Genomic DNA, 25281 nt, shown 5'->3' with positions numbered 1-25281 from the left:
GATTTCTGAGTCAGTAGTCAGGGACACACACACACACCCATTTTTAATTTTTTTCTTAAAGAGAGATTTTTTGCTATAGGATGCATGCACTCACTTGAGAGACAGAGAGAGACAGTGAGAAATCACCCCTTGGGAGGATGTCCATGCTGCAATCCATTTTCCTACAGTCTCCTCTCAGGATTTTGGGCATGCACGCATATGCGACTGGCTTGAGTTTCAAACCACCAGGTCTGGTACTCAAACCGCAGTCGGCAGCCAAGTGGGAGTCCAGCAATATAACCACTATGCCATATGCTGGTCCCCCCTCCACACACACACACCCATTTAAAAAAATCTATCCATTAGTATTCTCTTGGAGAACTCTCATGGAGACGAATAAAGCTATAAAAGGAACAATGCAATGAATGGTTTTAGACCCAGCAGACATGGATATAAAGAGATACTGTGATCCAGCACAGTATAGTACTCACCAAGTGGTAGCACCAAATACTTTGAAAAAAGTGGATATAAATAGACTTAACGGGGTGAGCTTGGCATGGAAGTGGCTTGGGTAACTGGTTTAAGAAATAGTTGGATTCTGGGCCAGTAGCCTAGTGGATAAGAGAGCCAGATTCCACATGACCAACCATAGTTCAAATCCCAGCTCTACCAGCATTAAAAAAAACACATCAGGTACCTGTGTGTCTGTGCCCAAAAGCCTGATGGCTGATGGGACGGAGACAGCATAAGAGATTGCAACATTAACATACCCTATCAGGGGGAATATTTTCTCCTCTTTTTCTGTTTCTCTGTTTCTCTCTCTGGAAAGTGCACGCACCCTCTCGCAATTTTAAGAAAAGAAAAAAACAACTTTTGAGTTCTTGGGAAAGTCACGATACATTTTTTACTTCATGATTTTCCTGATGACCTCATAGATCCCTACACCACTCTTCATAAAGGCATTGCTTCTTCTACTTGAAATGTCTCAAAAAACTGTCTCCAATGCCCTCTTGTTTTCAGGAAGCTACTTGAGGATATGGTCCACCTAAATAAAGGAGTAAATCATGAACAATACATAAAAAATGGGAAAGAAGCAAATCCAACATAGGGGAGAGGCAAACAATCCCCAGGATGACAGCTGCGTATAGTTACAGATGGCAAATAGTCCAGATTTGACAAAGCACTTCACTCCAGGTGCAAATTCTTTGAGAAGAATGTAACTGACAGAATAATTAATGTCTGAACATATGGAGAGCACATTCATACATGTGGTAGCTATTTATGCAACGTCAATTATTAACTCGAGGAAATAAAAACATAGTGTAGGGTAACAGTATTATATCATTTAGTGTGAATAGCAATTGCATAATCTTAAACATAATTTAATCATAGCAATACATAAATATTGAATTACAATATAATCACATTGAGAGGAGAAAGGGGCACTAGAGGAATGTGTAATATTGAAAAATCAAGTAAAAATAAACATATTATTTCAAGATATTATAATAAATAAAAAAAAAGCTAGCTATAAAGAGCTTAAAATACTTGTGGGGACAAGAAATAAGAGAAGTCAAACTAGTGGTATTTTCCTAAAGAAAAAAAAAACTTGTAGATCTACTTGACTTTTTAAACTATGTGCATATGTAATCTCAATTAAAAAATAATAAGACAAAAAATATAAAACACAAAATCTAGTAGTTTCTGGTTCATAAAAATTCCATGATATTAATAATTTTATTATTATGACAAGACAAATGGTTTTTCTTTTTACTGTACACTCATGCTAGAGATAACAATGCTTCCTCAATTATAAATGCTACTTGATCTTTTTAAAACACATCATTTACTATGCTTGGAATAAGTGGGCATGCTTAATAAAATAAAGTATAAAACATTCCAATTTCTTGTACTAAACAAAGTACCTAATTTTATACAACTTACATATGACTTTTAATGTTAGTAACAGAAACAAGTTATTTTACTTCTTAATATTTAACAATAACAAGACTTTAACTCTTAAAGACATGCACTATAACCATATAATAGATTCTGTCATCAATATGATGGTCTTGGCATCTTATATATAATGTTCCCACTTTAAATTAAGTCCTAATTAGTAAAAGTAACTGGTTTAAGAAATAGTTGGATTCTGGGCCAGTAGCCTAGTGGATAAGAGAGCCAGATTCCACATGACCAACCATAGTTCAAATCCCAGCTCTACCAGCATTAAAAAAAACACATCAGGTACCTGTGTGTCTGTGCCCAAAAGCCTGATGGCTGATGGGACGGAGACAGCATAAGAGATTGCAACATTAACATACCCTATCAGGGGGAATATTTTCTCCTCTTTTTCTGTTTCTCTGTTTCTCTCTCTGGAAAGTGCACGCACCCTCTCGCAATTTTAAGAAAAGAAAAAAACAACTTTTGAGTTCTTGGGAAAGTCACGATACATTTTTTACTTCATGATTTTCCTGATGACCTCATAGATCCCTACACCACTCTTCATAAAGGCATTGCTTCTTCTACTTGAAATGTCTCAAAAAACTGTCTCCAATGCCCTCTTGTTTTCAGGAAGCTACTTGAGGATATGGTCCACCTAAATAAAGGAGTAAATCATGAACAATACATAAAAAATGGGAAAGAAGCAAATCCAACATAGGGGAGAGGCAAACAATCCCCAGGATGACAGCTGCGTATAGTTACAGATGGCAAATAGTCCAGATTTGACAAAGCACTTCACTCCAGGTGCAAATTCTTTGAGAAGAATGTAACTGACAGAATAATTAATGTCTGAACATATGGAGAGCACATTCATACATGTGGTAGCTATTTATGCAACGTCAATTATTAACTCGAGGAAATAAAAACATAGTGTAGGGTAACAGTATTATATCATTTAGTGTGAATAGCAATTGCATAATCTTAAACATAATTTAATCATAGCAATACATAAATATTGAATTACAATATAATCACATTGAGAGGAGAAAGGGGCACTAGAGGAATGTGTAATATTGAAAAATCAAGTAAAAATAAACATATTATTTCAAGATATTATAATAAATAAAAAAAAAGCTAGCTATAAAGAGCTTAAAATACTTGTGGGGACAAGAAATAAGAGAAGTCAAACTAGTGGTATTTTCCTAAAGAAAAAAAAAACTTGTAGATCTACTTGACTTTTTAAACTATGTGCATATGTAATCTCAATTAAAAAATAATAAGACAAAAAATATAAAACACAAAATCTAGTAGTTTCTGGTTCATAAAAATTCCATGATATTAATAATTTTATTATTATGACAAGACAAATGGTTTTTCTTTTTACTGTACACTCATGCTAGAGATAACAATGCTTCCTCAATTATAAATGCTACTTGATCTTTTTAAAACACATCATTTACTATGCTTGGAATAAGTGGGCATGCTTAATAAAATAAAGTATAAAACATTCCAATTTCTTGTACTAAACAAAGTACCTAATTTTATACAACTTACATATGACTTTTAATGTTAGTAACAGAAACAAGTTATTTTACTTCTTAATATTTAACAATAACAAGACTTTAACTCTTAAAGACATGCACTATAACCATATAATAGATTCTGTCATCAATATGATGGTCTTGGCATCTTATATATAATGTTCCCACTTTAAATTAAGTCCTAATTAGTAAAATAAAAATAGGTAGAGATAATGAACATGTGGTTCATAAAATAGGAATATAAGTGGCCAATAACAACACTGATAATATCCTCATTTGTAATGAGAGAAACTGAAATTTTTAAAATGACATACTATTTCAGTTATATTGGCAAAAGTTAAATAAGAAGAAAAAAGATACTATCTACAGTTATTAGGAATTATGCAGGTAGAGGGTGGCCACACATATACTACTAACTGTAAATGTAATTTGTACAGGCTTTTTGGAGAGAAATATGAAATACTTATCAAAGCTCTAAAAATGTTTTAATTCCTTTCAACCAGTCATACCTCTTCCAGAAACTTTTAAACACATAATTAAACATGTAGTGCAAAATGTACAAGACATCCACTGCATCATTAATTATGGTTATAAACTGCAGACAATCAAAAAGTCTAACAGAGGAAAATGAATAAATTGTAGCACACCTTTCTTACAGCAGACAATGGGATCGCAGATGCAATTCTCCCAAACCTACCTCAGCTTCTTCCTTCCCAACAGAGTCTACTTGTAACAGAGGCTAATAATGTCAGAGAGTGGCTTTCTCTGTGATATGGTCTACATCAATGGAAACTGAGAAAGGAAATATTTTGGGGGGTTTTGAGAAGTCTTCCTCAGGGACATAACAAAAGTGAGAAAAGAAATGGCTTTTCTGCCTCGTAGATGCAAATCTCTGTAGATGTAAAACTACAAGTTATAGTAGCAACTGTTGTGATTGAGAGGGAGATGAGTATAAGGCAAAACCAATAAACTGAGACCAAGGCAAAAAACAAAACAAAAGTGTGCTTAATGATACCTGTGAACTGTATGTTATCTGAGATAATAAATGTCCTTGGTTACTTAAGTCAATTATATTTGGACACTGTACCTCTGGTCAAAGCATCCTAATATTAGTCGTACAATAAAGTACTTTTAGAACCACTAAAAGTTATGTCATAGAGGTACATTTATAAAAAGGTAGATGCACAGTTAAGAAATTACAAAACAGTATGTTTCATTAAAAAAAAAAGAATGTGCTAATATGGATTCATTTCACAAGAAAATGGTCTGGCAAGATACTCAAGGCTTTAAGAGTAATTATCTCTAAAAGACAGGGTTTAAATGTTTCCTTTTACATATCTGCATTTTCTATTTTTTTCTAAATGAGCAAGTTATCACTTTAAGAGTTTACTACCCTTTCTATCAATTCAATGCAATTTTGGAAAGGAACAGGTAAACATGTATTCTAGTGAACTATCTTGAAATGGAAATCTGCTTTTTTAATAGGAAAAGTTATGGGGTTTTTTGTTTTGTAAAATAGAATTTGTTGCTAACGGGCATTTATTTCTCAGTGAATATGGAAGATAACAAACAGTTTTCATTTCCTTTTGTTATTTATGAAATCATATCATGACTTTGTACCATTTCGTATTGGGATTTCTTCTGTGAAGCAAAAACAGTCCCAAAAAGAAGGATCTTCGGGTGTCATGGGAATAGCAGATGTTATTAAATCATTAAAAGTGAGAACAGTAAATTGCCTCTGGGTTGGTTTAGAATCATTTTGAGATGAAACCTTAAAGAAAAAAATACTACGTTAGATTGCATGTTAATCCTATGAACAATCTTATGATAATGAAAATAATAAACAAGACCAAGTTACATTTCAGTAGTATTAAATTACAACATAATAATTAGAATTTCTAGAATATTGTTTTTATTTCTTATATTAGTGTTGCACATGTAACAGAAAATCTGGTTTTCAAATATTCTATAACAAAAACCTGTGATATTTGCCTAAAATGTAGATTTAGTGAATCCCACAACCGAATCCACTTACTCAGTGTGTATAAATTAAGTGATCCCCAAAACTGTAATTTTAAGGGACCAGCAGTTAGCATAATGGCTATGTCACTGGACTCCCATGTAGTTGACCGCGGTTCACGTCCCGGACCCGGTGGCTTAAAACTCACGACGGGAGCATGTGCACGCTGCCCAAGATCCCGAGAGGAGAATGGAGGAGAAGGAATTGCAACGTGGCCATCCCCTCTAGAGGGTGATTTCTTGTTTTCTGTCTCTCTGTCTCTCTCTGTCTGTCTGATGAGCGCATGCACCCTATAGCCAAAAAAAAAAAAAAAAGTTAAAAAAAAAACCCTGTAATTTTAACAAGCAGGTGGGTTATACTGATAGAGCTGTGATACAAGAAAAACTTAAAAAAAAAATACTACTCTACAGGGTATATCTGATAAAATTGCTGTATCTACAGAGCTGTCATGCTTCCAAAGAAATCACCATTCAACATTAAATTTAAACATTGTCTTACACTCTTAAAATAAAGCCTTATTCACAGTTCAATCCCATATAGACTTTAATAGTCTATACACTTGTATAGAGTTTTATAAAGTGCTTTAACAAGATCCACCACTTATTTAACATGCTGATTCATGGCTACACTGAGACATAGCTGTTATCTCAATTTTATAGATGGGAAACTTCGGGCTCAGGAAGATCAAACTGACCAAACAATTTGCCCAAGTCACAATTCGAATTAAATGGTAAACCTGGGCATGAAACCCAGGTATTCTCAACTATAGTATGGTCTTGCCACGAAGCCACTGCAGCCAAAACAGGCTGTACTCAGGAAAATAAGAAGTAATAAATACACAAATGTTTGAAACACTATAAAGCTCTACATAAACATAAGGTATTTACATTGAGTATAAAGGTAAAACTTGGGAATAAAAGAGCAAGAAACCTGGGTCAGCTGGTCTTTAGATGAAAGTCATGAATTCTAAAATGCCCATGCACTCATCAGAGTGACAGACAGATAGCAAAAAATCACCCCCCAAGGGAAAAAGTCATGACGCAATCCCATCTTTTCCATTTTTCTCTCCTGATTTTGAGCACCCATGCACACATGCCCAGCATGAGTTTTAAGCTGCCAGGTCCAGGGCTCAAACAGCAGTCCACCATGTGGGAGTCCAGTGATTTAATCATTATGCCATCTGCTGGTCCCAATGCCGTTTTTTTGGTTTTGTTTTTGTTTTTTGTTTTTTTTTTGAGAGGTTTTTGCTATAGGGTGCATGCACTCACCAGAAAGACAGAGAAAAAGAAAGGCAGAAGGCGAGAAATCATCCCCCTGGGGGGATGGCCACGCCACAATCCCTTCTCCTCTAGTCTCCTCTAGGGATCTTGGGTACACACATACATGCGCCCAGCATGAGTTTAAGCCACCGGATCTGGGACTCAAACTATGGTCTACTACATGGGAGTCCCGTGACATAGGAATTATGCCAACAGCTGGTCCCCCAATAACATCTCTTAAAGACAATAATTTATGAAGAATTTTAAACATTTAATTAATCTATCAGTAGTATCATCTTTGGCCTAAGTTATTTTTGCTAACTTTCTTACTTGGACTTCCCTAACATTACTGGCATACACATAGTTTTTTATTATTAGTATTGCTTAAATACTTCCAAAAAATCACAACTATAGACAAACTGAGGGTCCTTGAGCCCAAGTTTGTTTTTTTCCCTACCTACTAGTTAATAACATAAGAATAATGACTGTGACTGGAAGAATTAATAAAAATGTTATGCTACAATATTATACAAGGTCTTCTACATGTATACTATTGAAACTGTTGAGAATAACTTAGGATATTACTTTAAAAGGGGAGACTATTCAGTTTGCAAAGTAATTGCATTACTCACCAATCTTCAATTTGATATCCTTAAACTAAACATCGCCCTAAATCACCAAGAAGTAAATTACTGTTAAGATGACTAGGAAACTGGCCCAACCACAATGGTGCAAAAGTAATACAATGTTTACAAGTCTAGAAGCTACATGCAAGGCAGCATTCAAATCCTAGGCCAATGTGAACCTACCAAGTGTGGTTGTACACACCTGTAGTTTCAACTAATCAGGAGCCAGGGGTAGGAGAGGAGGACTACATCACAGAGAGACCCTAAATAAAAAACCTCTGTGTCTCCCTTTTCCCCTTTCTCCCTCTCCCATTTCCCTCTAATAATAAAAAAAAAAAAAGGCAAAGTGATTATCCTGAATTTCTATTGGAAATATAAATACTATAGAAGTACAACGAAATTTTGCTTTATGAAATTTTTTTCTTTATATTTAAATTTGAAACAAGTAACATGCTTTTTGAAAGTTTCTGCAAAATTCCAGATGATCTCAAACATTTGATAATGAAAAACGTTTTCAAATCTCAAAATCTAAGTCTTGAAAACAAAACAAAAAAGGCCTCTAACCTGATAAAGCAAATGACTCTTCCCATCAGTAAAAAACAAACTTAACACTAATATGTGCTTTTTAGAAAAAAAAGAAATCCTACTTACATCCTGATGTTTAGATCCATCGGGTTTTCTAAGAGCTACTGCAACAAAATGGTGCTCATCTATTTTGCTTTCCTGAAAAAAAAAAATGTACTAAATATGTAAATCTAAATAGTTTTGTTTAAAATTTATACATCTCATTCTCTCCTTACATACATATGTACACACAAACACATCACACATACAGCTACACTCCCATCTTTCCTATACCATTTAAGAGTTATATACATTCATGTCCTTTACTCCTAAATATTTCAATATTTATTTCCTAGTAGGGATACTGTGGTCCTACATGACAACACTAGTTAGTAACATCAGTAATTTTTTTTTTAATTTTTTTTGAGGTTTTTCGCTATAAGGCGCATGCACTTGCCAGACAGACAGAGACATAAAGACAGAAAGCGAAAAATCACTCCCTGGGGGGATGGTCACGCTGCAATCCCTTCTCCATTCTCCTCTCGGGATCTTGGGCGCACACACACACACACGCGACCGGCGTGAGTTTTAAGCCACTGGGTCCGGGACACGAACCGCGGTCAACTACATGGGAGTCCAGCGACAGCCATTACACTAACTGCTGGTTCCCAACATCAGTAACTTTAACACTGAAACAATAATCTATTATCTGTACTACAATCTCATGAACTAATTTAACAACACAGGCACATCACCTCCAGAAAGGAGCCAAGTAATTGACAAGTAGGGTCAAGTATTGCATCCAGCTATCACGTCTTTGTCTTCTGTAACGTTTTAAAGCATAATTCCCTGGGCTGGCACCATAGCCCAGTGGTAAACACAGGAGTGAATGTACCGGTATGTCCAAAATTCCAAAAGGATAGAGAAATGAAAGGATCATGGTGTGACCACGCCCCATTGTTTTCTCACTCTCTTTGTCTGCCTCTCTGGCAAGTGCAAGTACCCTCTGGCAATTAAAAAAAAATTGTACAAATTCCAACTCCCTTTCATTAACAAAACACAGTTTATTTTTAGTTGATATTTCTTAATAATTAGATTTAGGTTACACATTCTCAATCAGAATACCTCAAGTCATGTGCCTTATTAATAGCAAAGTAACAGTTGCCTGCCCACTTATGGTGATATTAACTTTGCATATGAACAAGTGTACCGTTCCAAAAAAAAATGAGGTTGCAACGTTGGTTTGCAAGCATTTACTAATACTTAACTAAACACGGGACTGGCAGGTGGTGTGGTGGTTAAGGGTGCTGGACTCCCACGTGGGCAACTGTAGTAAGAGTCCCACACCTGGCAGCTTGCTTTCCCACTTTCCCTCTCTCTCTCTCCCTCTGTCCTCTCTTGTCAAAATAAATAAAAAATAAGTCAAGTTAAATAAAACAATTCTATAAAAACAAACACAAAACTTAAAAATACATAACTAAAAACTACAGCCTTGGAAACTCATAGTAGAAATTTTAGTAAGACCTAATGAATATGTAAATTTTCTATTTTCCCCTATGCATAAGACAAATAAGAGGGTTTTTAAATGGAAAACAAAGTGAAGTAGTTACCAGAGAAAATTATGTACATCTATTAAAAACTAGACAAAATTTTCACTAAAAAGCCACTTTATTAAGACATTCTTCCTTAAGACATCAGTTGAAATAAAATCAATCAGAAACAGTACTTAGGGACCTGCTGTAGTTTCTGTCCCCCCCTCCAATCCATGTATTGAGACTTGTACTGTAAAACTGTTTACTGAAAACTCAATTCCTTCCTGGTGTCTCAGAGTTGGCCTCTTAGTGTGATAGATAATTAGGATGAGTCCATGATTGAATTCTCATGGGTCTATAATAGAAGGAAGGAAATGAGACAGAAAATAAGGGGTAACACTCTACTCAAATTCCTGTCTTTGGGCATTTTATAATACCTTTGGACCTTCCATGTGACCATAATTGAGTGAAATCAATGTTTACCTTCTTAAATTATTTCTTTTTTTGGGGGTGAGGGAGGTTTTTGCTATAGGACGTGTGCGCTCGCCAGAGAGAGAGAGAGAGAGAGAGACACAGAGAGAGAAAGCGAGAAATCATCCTCCAGGGAGACTTGGATGCTTCAATCCGTACTCCTCCATTCTCCTCTTGGGATCTTGGGCACGCATGCACACATGCCCAGTGTGAGTTTAAACCACCAGGTCCGGGGACTTGAACCACAGTCGACTACATGGGAGTCCAGCGACATAGCCATTACGCTAACTGCTGGTCTCACCTTCTTAAATTATTTCTATAGCTACGTAATAATGGACTTAGACAAGACCTTTTAAACAAATAATATGGTTTTTTTTTTTTTTTTTTTTTTTGAGAGAGAGATTTTCGCTATAGGGCGCGTGCGCTCGCCAGACAGACAGAGAGAGACATAGAGATAGAAAGCGAGAAATCACCCCCCAGGGGGGATGGTCACGCCGCAATCCCTTCTCCTCCATTCTCCTCTCGGGATCATGGGCACGCACGCACACGCGCCCGGCGTGAGTTTTAAGCCACTGGGTCCGGGACGCGAACCGCGGTCGACTACGTGGGAGTCCAGCAACATAGCCATTACGCTAACTGCTGGTTCCCCAAATAATATGGTTTTTTATGTTTTTGCCATGGGACCCATGTGCTTGCTGGAAAGAGAGAGAGAGACAGTGAGAGGGAAAGTGAGAAATCACCCTTTGGGGGGATGGCCACACAGCAATCCCTTTTCCACTCTCCTCTTAGATTTTGGATATGTATAAATACCCAGCATCGCCTTCAAGTCCAGGGCTCAAACTGTGGCTTGCCATGTGAGAGTCCAGTGCCTTAGCCACCAAACTACCTACTGGCCCCCCAAAAATAAAATTCCAATAAAGATAATATGTTTAAAGAGGAAAAAAAATAAAGCTAGGTATTAGAAGACTTGATAGGTCAAAGTTATCACAAAACAAACCAACTAAAAGTCCTATTTTGTTTCCTCTTTAAACAAAAAATAAAGTACTGTGAATGCATACATTTAAAAATACTTGAAATATTTTTTTCAGAAATTTAGTATACACAATAGTTCTTATATATATGAAATATTTTAACAAATAAAAATCATGCTTATCATATAATTATGTTATATTATAATGATACCATGGTAAATCATGGTATGATGATTGATATCTACATTAAAGAATTGTACTAACAGATATACTGTTTTAAGCATTTGTAGCAGTGTGAGATACTAATAGTGACTTTCTACCATGCCCCCAAATGAAAATATGTTCCCTTAAATTAAAAAATAATCCCATAATATTTTTAAAACTGTATTTAGAAAATAATTCAAAAAGTACTTTTTCCTTTTTCTTTTAGAGAGAATTTTGCTTATACAGCACATGTCCTTGCCGGAGAGACAGAGAAACAGAAAGCAATAAATCATCCCCCAGGTGGCATGTCCATTCCACAATCCCTTCTTCATTCTCCTCTGAGATTTTGGACATGCATGTACACGTGCCCAGCCTGATTTTCAAGTCACTGGGTCTGGGACTCAAACTGTTGTCCGCCATGTGGGAGTCCAGTGACGTAACCACCATACCATCTGCTGGTCTGTAAAATTACTCTTTTTGATACAGGGTCTTCATTACATTCTTTGCACTGAAAATATTCATAATGTGAATTTTGTAACATAGAGATTTTTGGAGCTATAATTACTTGTGGAAAATCACTCAGATCAGGACCAGCAGATGGCATAATGGTTACAGCAGATGATGGTAACAGCAGTCCAAGTCAGATACAAAAGAAGTCTCCACAAGGGAAGAGGCAGGAGTCAGAGGAATTTTCAGAGGGGAGCAGATCACTGTTATAGAGACTTATTGGTATCAAAAAAAGAGAGAGGAGGAAGAACCAAAAATTGGTATGGACTATTTTTACCCCATGACTGAATTAAAGAAAAGCTAAGTTAGAAAAACAAAGTTAATTTCAAGAGCAATTAACACTTTTACTTAAGCACAATTTGAGGTGTCTGGGGAATTTTCAGATAGACACACATAGCAGAGAGAAAGACACAGCAATGAGTCTGAGGAATGGAAGAAACTTAAGCTAAATATTTGGAAGTCAAATACAAAAAAGTCAAGGACTTGAGACTGCTAATCATGACGATGGATCCATGAACGGAAAGGAATATATGCATGGGAAAATCTCTTTATTTAGAGAGCTGTAATGAAATACATTTCTTAAATATAACTATTTCAGGGATTGGTTGTTTGTCTCCTTTACTACACATTATTCTAGAAAATTTCATAAACTATTTTACTTATAATAATGGCTCTTTTAGTGGCAAGCCTATTTTCTCCTTAAACCTTTCAGTTTCTGCATTATAGATAACTTTTATCTTGCATATTATTAGACATTGGAATCAGCAGGGGGCACGGCGGTTAAAGGCACTGGATTCCCACATGACTGACTGTGGTTTGAGTCCTCAACCCAATGGCTTGAAAATCACAACCAATGTAGATAAATAAATGTCTAAAATTTTTTTTTTAAGAAAGACATCAAACAGATATATAGATTATATATACAATTATGTATATGAGTCTTTTCCATGCTAATACAAATTATTATTAAGCATCATAAATTAAGACTGTAGGAGGGCCAGTACACTGCAAGATCACTAAGGCGCTGGACACCCACGTGGCTGACTATGGTTTGAGTCCCGGACCTTGTGGCTTGCTTTCTCACTTTCTCTCTCTCTGGTCATATTAAAAAATAATAACGACAAATACAATGACATAAATGATTTTTAAAAAGAGAATGTAGGAAAAGAACAACCATAATTTGATTAATAATTTTCTCATTAAGCATTTCTGATTTTTCTTTCCAGTTATAAGTAATGATGAATGAACACAACTATTCCTTTCTTCTTTTCCTTTTTTTTTTTTAAACTTTCTCCTACATAACTAACTTTTTATTGAATACAGCAGCAGCTAAACATAAATGAGAAAATGCATGGTAAAAACCTTTTATCCAGCATCACTGAGCATAGGATTCCAAGTGAGTGAATTTGCAAATGGCTGAGGCTTAGCCCTTTGAAAAAATTTAGCAATTTCAGTCATTATTTTAAAAATTGTATTATTTTATAAAATGTAAAAACCTAAGTAAAACTTACTCTGTTTTTTACAGAATACATACCTTTCTTGGAATCTTAGCCGTTTTTGACAAAGCTCTCTTTTTCAAAACACTTTCTGCCCTTGGATCCAGTTATTACGCCCTTCTTTTACATGTTACCATTTTGGCCATTTTTATTTTCAGTTTCCTCCACACTCCACCTTTTTTTTTGATAAGAGATTTTGCTATAGGGCACATGCACTCACCAGAAAGACTGAAAAGAAGAAATCGCCCCACAGGGGGCAAACCACCCTGCCATCTCCTCTCCTCCAGTCTGCTTTTGGGATCCCAGGCATATACACACACATGCCCAGCATGAGTTTTAAGTCCCTGGGTCTGAGACCCAAACCATGGTTGACTGTGTGGAAGTCCAGTAACATAACCATTATGCCATCTGCTGGTCCTCACATTCCACCTTTAAGCATTAGTATTCTCAGGGCTCAGAGACCATGCTCTCTTCTAAGGTAACTTCATGGCTTCAATGTAAGCTTCTTCTCATACACTCAATTTATACCTGCTCCTTAGTTAATCTTACAGTTTCAACCTCAAATCCAACATTTAAACAATTTCTATTGACAAGTTAATAACTCTAATTTCTCTAGCCCAGCCCTCTATTCTATTTGCCTACTTGGCATCTTCACCAGATGTTTCTATGGAATCTCAAACTTGATACCTCCTTTGTTTGCTAATATTGTATATCTCAAGAAATGATCTAAGTCACAGAATTACTCTTGACATCTCTGACACCTAATTTACTTGACTTTCACACACAGCTATAACAGGAATTGATCTTAAGATGCCAATTTGATTTTATCACACCCTAATACCTATTAAGTTATATTCAGAAAATCAGTAAACAACTTCTATCTATTCATACCTAACTTCTTACTCTGGGAACTTCTCTACACATCACTTAGGTGAGTAAAGCAGAAATATTATAAAACAGCCCATTCCCGATAGAAGTAAACCCAATCATATGATGTTACTTTCTCAGCTGTAATGACTGGTTTGGAGATAAACAGCTAATCCAAGCTAAGCCAAGGCATCCCTTCTCTACAGCTTTTAGCTTAGATAAGAAAGGGAGGGAATTCACCAGTTTCTTTAGTTTTTCACACTGTGAATTGTTATATGCAAAAGTGATGGGCAGCCATGTTTTCTGCTATGCAGATTAAAGAAGTTGAGAAAGTTACTGTGCAGAATGAAATGCAAGGGCAAGAGAAAACTGAGGTCAAGACATGTAAAAAGGCAACAACAGTAAGAAATAAAAAGAGCTCTGAGTAGTCAACTCTCTAATCCTAGCTACTTCTGAGGCCCAGTTACAGAATCACTCTAGCAGTCTATAATGTCTTTTTTGACTCCAATGAGCTTGTACAGAGTTTCTCTCACTAATAAACCAAGAACTGCTAATGACAGAAACCAAATATAAAGAGACCAAAATCTTTAATTTAGCCAATCATGTTCCATTTGATCTACCAGCCCAATCCAGAATCACTCTTAAATCCCTTCGTCATGGTCCAGCCAAAGCGGGTTTCCTTTACTATTCACACACACAAAGGTCTTTTTATTTAAGGTTCCCTTTTCCCTTCCCATTCTACTTAACTAATTTTTGAGCCATTCAAGTGGCTCATTTTTTAAGTATCAGCGTAAATGTTATAGGCTCTCAAGGAATCCCTGACTTTACCTTCAGAGCACCAGGATTAGATTCCAGTTGAATCTAATTTCAGTGACTAGCCTCCCCAAATTAATTTCACATACATGCACAAAATATGGAAATTCTTAAATTCTTAGTTTATAGCAATTCTGATAGATGTCTTACCTCAAATGCCCATTCTTTTTCTTCTTCCCCATCTAGGAACAAACGTGTTTCTTTATAAACTTGGCCTATATCCAAGTTTAATGGAGATATATCAAATTCAAGTCGTTGCAATTCAAACCCCAGTCCAACACCAATGGCTTTTATGAAGCTTTCTTTCAGTGCCTAAGATATAAAGAGACATTTTCTTAGAGTACTGAACAGATACAATATTTCCCAAAAATCTACAGGCCAACCAGTAGTAGGGTGGTTAAGGTGGCTGGATTCCACATGGCCAAATGCATAGTTCAAGTCCTGGGTCCAGAGGCATGAAAAAAATCCATACAAGACAAATACATCCAGATTTTTAACTCCATACTATACATGATTGTAAGCTAAATATATGATTATTTCTACTATTATACTAGCATGGAGACCAACCATCCATGTGACCTTAAGGCAAATCATTAAGCTCTCTGTTCCTCATGTACAATTTTTGATGATGAAATAGTAACTTCCTCACAAAGTTGATATGTGAATTACATTAACTAATATAGGAAGAGGTTAAAGTAATGTCTCAGGCACACAATACATATTATATGAGTGCTACATAAGGCTCATGTGTATCTGTTCCTTTAGGACAAAATATATTATTTATAAATGGTGATAAATGTCTTGTTTCAGCTTTAGTACTTTCTGGTACTTAACCTCCACACCACCTGCTGGATCCCATATGACCGACCACAATTTGAATCCCAGACCTGACGGCTTTCTCTCTATCTCTTTCTTGAACTCTGTCCCTCTCTGGTCAAATTTAAAAATAAATAAATGAAGAAAGTTCAATAAAATAATTCTTTTAAAAATGGTAATAATAAAATTAAATAATTCTTAAAATAATTCCATTACAATGTAACTCTGCATGCATAAAAATCATAAACTTTTCAAGAATCACTTATTTACTTTAAACACTGTATAAACTACTGCATAACCAAAGATTTTTAATCTTTTTATTAGCAAAGATAATAAGGTCATTTTAGACTTTTCAAAATTATAAAGAAATTATACCCAATTCCTATAAAACATATCCAGTTGGGTCCATTCATCCTTAAAGCTTCTGATTGTTTCCCATTCTTTGTTGGTGAACTTTCTTTTCATAATATGAAAGAATTCTGGAATTGAACCACGACCTGTCAATTGAGAAAATACAGAATTAAAAATAGCTATTCTATGTTTTAAATAGTTGCTATATTACTAAAACTGTTAAGAATAGTGGCACAAAGAAGATATAAGTGAACCTTACTTTTCACTAGTCACAATAATCCTTAACAAAACACCAGTAAATAAAAGTAAATTGGGAATTTAAGTATAACAAAACATGAGAAGCAGGAGTTAGCTCAGAAGAAGGGTAATTTAATATGAAACAGTAAAATTCTGTGAATTATTAAATAACTGAACAGAAAAAAACATTTGACTGTATCAGTAACTGTCCCCCAAAATTTAATAAAATACAAAAGCAAAACCTGTTATAAATCCTAAATAAAATTTCTCATATATGACATCAGAAACCTACAACAAATACTTCTAAATTAGAGTATACTACTCTAGGGTTTAAATTTTTAATTTGCTACATAATGGGGGAAAAGGAGTAATTCTTTTAATTTTGGGGAACTGGTAAAAAGCTGAAAATGGTCCTTTTAAGTTATCACCATAACATGAGCTATTTTACAAAAAAAGTGCTAACTATCTCATGTAATTGTTCCAAAAGCGAAAAACAAATTGGTTGTAAGGGTATTCAAAATATAGTTCCTACTGAAAGTGTATCTTTCACACCACTGTAAATTCAAAACATAGTAAATCTAGGGAACCAGCAGTTAGCGTAATGGCTATGTCGCTGGACTCCCATGTAGTCGACCACGGTTTGCGTCCTGGACCCGGTGGCTTAGAACTCACGCCGGGCACGTGTGCGTGCATGCCCAAGATCCCAAGAGGAAAATGGAGGAGAAGGGATTGCGGCGTGACCATCCCTCCTGGGGGGTGATTTCTCGCTTTCTGTCTTTATGTCTCTCTCTGTCTGTCTGGCAAGCGCACGTGCCCTATAGTGAAAAAAAAACTATCCAAAAAAAAAAAAAAAACCCATAGTAAATCTAACCACCCTTAAGTGAGAGACCATATGTATAATTTCAGTGGAACTGTAATTTGAAGATGATAAAAAAAAAGCCCTCTAAATTTAAAAAGATATCCTTGTTGTCATCTATAGTCATTTTGTTTGCTGGTTTCTGTTGGTTTTAATTTCATAACCTTCAAGAAGCCCTCTGATTTTAAACTAAATATGATCGGGCAATCAAAATTTTAAATATGTATACTAATAAAAAATGATTGGCATAAAAAACAATTTAGCAATCACTTATCTCATTATATACGGTTAAAAGTATCTAAGTGCACTTTCATGTACTTTTGAGAGCATCCTACCTAATTCACAAAATAAGAAATTTGATAGCAACAGAAAAAGGTAATTTTGTAAATATTCAGCCAAAGCACAACAGCACCACACTGTGGTATTATGATGGAAATACACAGAAGGTGAATATTCTGTAAACATCTAATTTACTTGGGATATTGGAATAAAGACAAGGAAATGTCAATAGAAAAGGAAACCTGTCTCTCAATGCATCTGAAAACAGCACAATTATTAGATTTATTAAGTTGATAAATCCTAACATATCACATACTCATGCCTATTATAACCTTCCATTTAATCAACCTGTTGAAAGCAATTCAAGAACTTACTAAGCCAGGACCAGCAGTTAGCATAATGGCTATGTCGCTGGACTCCCATGCAGCTGACCGCAGTTCAAGTCCCAGACCCGGTGGCTTTAACTCATGCGTGGCGCGTGTGCGTGCGTGCCCAAGATCCTGAGAGGAGAGTAGAGGAGAAGGGACTGTGGCATGGCCATCTCCCCTGGGGGGTGATTTCTCACTTTCTGTCTCTCTCTGTCTTTCTGGAGAGCGCACGCGCCCTACTGCAAAAACCTCTCCAAAAAAAATAAATAAATAAAAGGAACTTGCTAAGCCAGCAAGTAGTGTAATGGTTAAGGTGCTGGTCTTCCAGGAACCAGTCATGGTTTGATTCCCAGACCTGGTGGCTTGAGACCCACACTGGGCACACGTGCATGCTTGCCCAAAATCCTGAGAGAATAGAAAAGGGACTGCAGGGTGGCTATCCCCCAGGGAGTTATTTTTCACCTTCTCTTTGTCTCTCCAGCAAGCGCATGTACCCTATAGCAAAAATCCCTTGGGGGGAGAAACAGTATTAAGTCTACATATAAGAAATATGGTTACTTACACAGCAGTTAACGTACAACAAATCATTTTGGCTTCATACCTCTACCTACTATCACATGCCTATGAAAAACATCTTACTAGTACCAGAACCTCCAAGTCCACATACATAAATCTCTCTCCAAAACAAGGACATCAATGTGTATACATAACAGCACCTCAGAGTTTACCAATCTCCTTAAAGAAAATGGGGCAGTAATTTTTCTGGAGAAATAGGAGGGAATTGAATAATGTTCACCTGTGTACATGCTTCAAAGTATCCAAATTTAGCTCTGGATAAGAAATCATATTAGAAATTCTAACAGTTTCATTTTCTAAGTACTGTATTACATATTGCTTCTATGAGAGGTGACAATCTTTTAAAATTTGAGTTAACATGTATACAGTAATGCTTAACTTTCATGTTCCCAGAAATTTGTCCATATACAAATACAGAAAAAATAAAGATGTCTAAGCTACTGATATGGGTTTCACAAACTCCATACACAAACCTCTTATGTGTTCACAAAGGATCTCTTTAAGACCTCAATATGTGGAATACAGCGGAAAAGCACAAATTGAAATATGATGACCTACACTTCACACTTATCACTTAGATAGTCCTGACCTTGGTTGTTCTTTATCTATTTCTTTAAGTATACATATATCAGCATGTATAGATATTAACACACAAAGGCAAGAAACAGAACAGAACAAAACTATAACCTTTGGCCTGAGAATGTTAGCATTGAAATAAAGACTGAATAGCAAAGAGGGTCAAAAGAGTAAGCCTCCAATGAGTAGCCAGAGGACAGAGCAAACAGTATTCTCATGTCTACAAACCTAATAGAGTTTTTGCCGAAAGGTGTATGGCTAGCTGGAGAGACAGAGGCAGTGAGAGGGAAATGAGAAATCACCCCCCCCCAGAGGAAATGGCCACGCTCCAACCCCTTCTCCTCCATTCTCCTTCTGGAATTTTGGGTGAGCACACATATGTGCCTGGAATGAGTTTCAAGGACTCAAAACACAGTCAGCCATGTGCAAGTCCACCACCTTAACTACCACACTACATGGTGATTCCCAGGTTTTATTCTCACATACACATCATTTTATTTATATACTCAATATAATTTTTGACCCTTTAGATAGAGTATCAGAAGCAGGTTGCTAAATCCAAATGGTATGTGTATCTTCAATAATTATATTATCAACCCCCCCCAAAAAAAAAACCCTGAAGCAATTTATATTCCTTCTATCCATGTGTGATTATTCTTTGGTAACATTTTCACCAGTATCATGTTTTCCCCAATTTTTGGCAGATCTGATGGGTATCTCACTGTTACTTTAATTTACATTGCTCTAATCACTAAAGTAATAGCTTACTGGCTATATGAACTTTTTCTTCTGTAAAATTAATATTTTCTAATCAATTTATGCATTAGAGATATTGACTTTATAGATATTGGCCAAATCTGTTATAAGTACTTTTCTTACTCTACTTCTCTTTTTAATTTGGTTATCCTTTTTGCATATATACAGTTTTAAAATTTAATTAAATAACTTTTCCTTAATAAATTCTGGATTCTGTCTTATTTGAAAAAATTAATTAGTAAAAAGATTTACTTCTTGGGGCCAGCAGGTGGTGTGGTAGATAAGGTACTCGACTCCTACCTGGCCAAGTGCAATTTGAGCCCCTGGCAAGATGGCCTGAAAATCATGCTGGAGAGGTCAGCAGACTGCATGGTGGTAAGGGTGCTGGACTTCCACATGGCCAACTATGGTTCGAGTCCCAGACCTGGCAGCTTACTCTCTCACTTTCCCTTTCTCTCCCTATCTTTGTCTGGCCAAATTAAAATAATAATAATGAATCAAGTTGAATAAAATAATTCCTTAAAAAAAATGCTGGATGTGTGTGTGTGTGTGTGCACCCAAAATCCCAACAGGAGAACAGAAGAGAGGGGCCTTGTCATGGCCATGCACCCAGAAGTGATTTTCTCTTTCTCTCTCTCTTTCCTCTATTTTTCTCTTTAGCAAGCACACATATTCTATGGCAAAAATCTTAAGGAAAGAAAAAAAAAGATTAACTTCAAATTTATTGATAGACTACAGCCTCCTATATTTTTTTCTCAAATTATAACTATTTTACATGTAAATCTTTAGTTCCTCCAGAATTTGTGTCTACGGTGTGTTTTACATTCAAATGGTTAACCAACTGTATCAGCACTATTTACTAAAGAAATCAATCTTCCACTGCTGATATGAATTAGTATGTACACTGGGTGTTCTCTCTTTACTTTCTTAGTTGTCTGTTCTTTATTCAACACCATATTCTTGTTTACAATGCCTAATACAAGTTTTATTATTTATTCTTTGCCAGAGGGTATAAGCATAAGAAAGTGAGTGAGAGAGAGTGAGTGAGCACACCCCCCCCCAAATAGGGTCTGATCACACCACAATCCTTTTTCTCTCCACTTCTCTATCCCATCAGGATCTCAGGTACGCATGTATGTGTTCAGTGTTTTTCAGGCTCCCAGGGCCAGATTTGAATAGTAGTCAACTATGTGGGATGTGGTTCACTATGCACAACACTCAACTACTGTTACTACAGAACAGGCCCTAAAACAAGTTTTGAATAACACGGATTGCCTCTCACTGCATTTTTCATATTCTTAGATACTAGTTCTTTCATTAAAACTTTTTTTGGCAATAAAACAGCCAACAGGGGAAGAAAAAAGGCCAAGATATTGTGATTAGTCAAGTAAACTCAATTTAAAAAGCTGGGGTGAAAAGTCCTAACAAAACAACAGAAGACTAAATCTTCAATTTTTGCTCAACTGCCTTATTATTATGTAATAAAAACCACAATTAGTCATTACTTGTTTATACAACATTGATCAGTAAGTCAACACTGCCCATCAGATAAACTGGTAACCTGGCATCATTTTCAGGCAGATTATCAACTCACGTGGCCAACTAGTACTGTGGAGTTAATTGTGCTATTAGGTCATCGGGAAAGGTGTGACTATTTTTCTATACAAAAATGTGTCATAACTTCCCCAACATTCCAATATATTCTAAACACTAATCACTTCTGCACCCATTTCTGATTTTAGGAAAAACCCATTTAAAGACAGCAGAAAGCTATAAAAACATGGGTTTGGAGTCAGCAAGTGGTATGGAGGTGAATGTGCTGGAACCAAAAGGCTAACTCTGTGGTTTGAATCCTGGACCCAGTGGCTTAAAAATCACACAGGGTGCATGTGTGTTCCAAATCCTGAGATCCTGAGAGGAGAATGGAGAAGGGATTGCAGTGTGGCCATGCCCCCTCGGAGCGATTGCTTACTTTACTGCTCTCTGTATCTGTCTCCCTATGGTGAGCGCATGAACCCTATAACAAAAACTAAAGAAGAAAAGAAAGGCTTATTTCCATGCTCACTTTGAATCTTCTATAGCAACGCTTCTTTTAGAATAAGCCTCCTCTAACCCTACTAAATATTTTAAAAATGCACATATACACATTCCTATATAATATGAAAGATAATTTCAGGCTGAAAAAACAACTGCCTTTTGGATCAACCAGGTGGTATTGTGGTTAAGGCTGTTGGGTCCTATATGTTCAGCCACGTGGTTCATGTCCCGGACCTGGTAGCTTGAAATACATGCTGGGTACATGTATATGCATGCCCCAAAATCCCAAGAGAAGAATGCAGCCATCCCCTCTAAGGAGTGCTTTCTCACTTTCTCTCTCTCTCTGGCTTGAGCACATACCTTGTTGCAAATTACAAAAATTAAGGAAGGAAGGAAAGAAAAACAAATTGCCTTTGCCCAGGTATGATGGTATAGGTTAGGTGCCACTTTGTGATACTGGAACCACATGGGAGGCCCAGGTTCAGATTCCAGATCAACCTCACCATGTCAGGAGATTCCAGATCACCCTCACCATGTCAGGCATGCCTGTGATCCTGGAAGGCTTCCCTCAACCACCAGACTTCAGAGGTGGTTCAGCACTGAGACTATTTTAACAAACCAACAGCTTACTCATGAACTCTGAGAAATGCTTATGTGAAACAAATTGAAGTATTTATTCCAAAGAAAATCTTTATATTTCACTTTGCCTCTAGACAAAACATTACATTGACCCCTAATAATGGAATCTATTATACATACGTAGAAATGTGATAATTGAAGGAAATAGAACCTCTCACACAGATGCATTATCTTTGAGTATTGATCACATTTTCCCTAAATGTAAATATTATACTTACAGGCCTGAGATTACACAAAACAAAAGAACTGAGAAATCAAACCACTTAACTTCTAAACTACAAAAATGTGACATTACCTGGAAAACTAGTCTTCATGATATCAATTCCAACTTTTTTTTCAGCAGCGAGCACTGCATAATCCCCTTGATGAGAGATGTTAAAGTTGAAATTCGGATAGGGATTTGATGAGTCTTTTGCAAGAACTGGTTTTCCTTTTGCAGTTCTTTGCAAACGAATATGATTCCAAGGAATATTCAATTTCTCAGCAACTAATTTCCTTATCATCAGACGACCAGCCTGTTAAATATATAAAACATTTTAAATGTACTGATGCCTATTGAAGATACAGGTAGACTGCCTGTATTACAAAGTATGTTTTTGTGGTATTTAAATTTTTTATTCTTAAAATACAAATTTTTAATGGACATTAAGTATTACATATATTACATTAAGATTTAACCAATGTTTATTAAGTAGAATGAAGGTTAAAGTCCTACTTAGCAATTCCCTCTCCTCAACCAGTAACCAATGGTAATAGTAGGTATCCTTTCCCTCTTTTCTCTAAGTATTTAAATATACATATCTTTGCATGTCATTTTGCTAATTCTCCTTGTATATACATACATATATATATATGCAAACATATATATTTAGAAGTTGATGTCACATGTATTTTAGCATGTATAAACTTTTAAATTTATAAGTACTGGGGATTATTTCATGTCTGTACACATAGGTCTAGTCTGTGCACTTTTTTTTTTAGAACTATTTTATTTATTATTATTTTTAATCTTCCTATAGAGCCTGTGCACTCACCAGAGAGACAGAAAGGGAAAGAAAGAATACAAGCCACCAGGTCTGGTACTCAAACCATAGTCAGCAACATGGGAATTCAGCACCTTAACCACCATGCCATCTGCTGGCCCTTGATCTGTGCACTTTTAACTGCAGCATACTATTTCATGTTACTGAACTATAGTAAGGGTATTGACTATTCCCCTACTGATGTTTTAGGTTGGCTCCAGATTAGCTATTACAAAAAAGTTCTGCAGTGAGTAGCCCTACTATATCTATACCTGTGTATAAGTATTTCTAGATCACATAAACCACTAACCTTCAACAATTAGCAAGGAATTTCCTATCTTGTTCCACTCTCTCCCACCTCTATTAATAAGAAATGACTAAAATACACACATACGCACATACCCCACAGGGTTCAAAGTATCTTTCAAGGTTTTCTCTTCTTTATTGGTAACACTGACTTTTAATAACTCAGGACTTTGAAATTTGTTCTTTTCACAACTTCCTACAAATCACGAAAAAAACTATATAAAGTGATTCACCAGCCAGCAAGTGGAATGGTGGTTAAGGTGCTGGACTCCCACATGGCCAGACCACAGTTCTAATCCCAGACCCAGTGGCTTGATTTTTCACTTCACCTCTTGCTGTTTCTCTCTGGTAAGCACACTCGTTCTATAGCAAATTATAAAATAATAAAAAAATTAAACAATTATCTAAAAAAAATGAACCAATATGCCTTCAAAATATTATCAACTAGCTCATACTTCAAATGGAAGCCTGTTTCAAGATAGGGACATTTTCAAGAAACGACTGACTTTGAAATGAGGATACCAAAGTTGTTTCAAAACTGCAGCACAGACATTTTAAATTCGTTGCTTAAAAACACACACTTAAATGAATAAATCTATTTTGAAGACTGTTTCCCAAGCTATTCAGTCAAAGATTTATGCCCAGGACTGTGGCTTCCCTCAGCTTCAGCTTTAGCACTATAAGGGAGCTGGCTTGGGCCTCTCCAGTCTCACGGGGCAAAGGCTCCAGTATTGTCCATATTTTCTAGGGCCCACAGGATGTCCTTGGAGAGTGGTGGCGAAAACTGGCGAAACTGCACGGGATATACACCCAAGCAAAGAAAAAAACAGAATTTGGTAACCCTTAAAGATATGGACATAAATTCATTTAGCACACACACCAAAAGTTACTTCGTAGGCCTCCCCTACACTTACGTTATGATTTAGTAGCGTCTCTATTTTCAATTACATGGGGGAGGAGCTACTTTTTAGCGACCGAGGCCTCAGAGGCGGTTACAAAGACAGTGGAGACCAGGCCATGCGCACGACGGTCTCGGCAGCGCCGACCATCTCGCCCCGCGCCCGCCACAAGTGGCCCAGACGGCGGACGGCCACAAGTGGCCTAGACGGCGGACGTCGACGCTAGGGCGGGAGGTGGCTCTCCACAGCCCGGCCTACCTCCCTCAACATCTGCTGCCTCGGCTCTCAATTACCAAAGACATGTAGTACCATGGCTGCCTTAGCGTCCCGGGCAAAGACGAACTGGCCAATGCGCTCCTTCTCCTCAGGCTGGATCGATCGCACCGCCAGCAGCCCCCCCCCCCCCCCAGCCACTCGGCTCGGCTCGGCAGCCAAGTGCCGCAGGAAAAGGCCCAGCGCACGCCCTCCATGGATGGCACCAAGCGCAACCGCTTGGCAGGGAAAACCATACACTATGAACCTGAGAACGGACCTCACCGCCACCTCAGGCCTGATGGCGCGGACGCTAACGTGGCCCCACCCCCTCTCCCAGATGTCCGTGCGGAGGGGCGGGCATCGCGTACGTCAAAGGCACGTTGCCCTCTGCCCCGCCCCAACCGCACAGCCTCCTTTCGGAGAGAGCGGTAGGAGGCGGAGACACCGACTGGTCTTTGCGCTCTGCGGCAACGTGACGTCATGTGGGCGTGGCTCCTGAGGCGAGCAAAGGGAG

At 36.9% G+C, this 25281-nt stretch overlaps 1 protein-coding gene across 1 annotated transcript; it reads right to left on the bottom strand.

The window, feature by feature from the left end:
- Positions 1-3234: 3234 nt before the first annotated feature.
- Positions 3235-25105, bottom strand: AASDHPPT (aminoadipate-semialdehyde dehydrogenase-phosphopantetheinyl transferase). The gene is given in 7 exon segments (XM_006150938.3): positions 3235-5235; positions 8021-8092; positions 14945-15106; positions 15986-16107; positions 22581-22800; positions 24822-24920; positions 24923-25105. Coding segments are annotated over 7 exon segments (939 nt in total). The 5' UTR covers positions 25022-25105; the 3' UTR covers positions 3235-5070.
- Positions 25106-25281: the final 176 nt, after the last annotated feature.

The sequence above is a fragment of the Tupaia chinensis genome, unplaced genomic scaffold, assembly GCF_000334495.1.
Source record: "Tupaia chinensis unplaced genomic scaffold, TupChi_1.0 Scaffold000311_2, whole genome shotgun sequence".
Lineage (NCBI taxonomy): Eukaryota > Metazoa > Chordata > Mammalia > Scandentia > Tupaiidae > Tupaia > Tupaia belangeri.
Note: the sequence above shows the minus strand (reverse complement) of the source record. Positions and strands in the feature narration are given on the sequence as shown.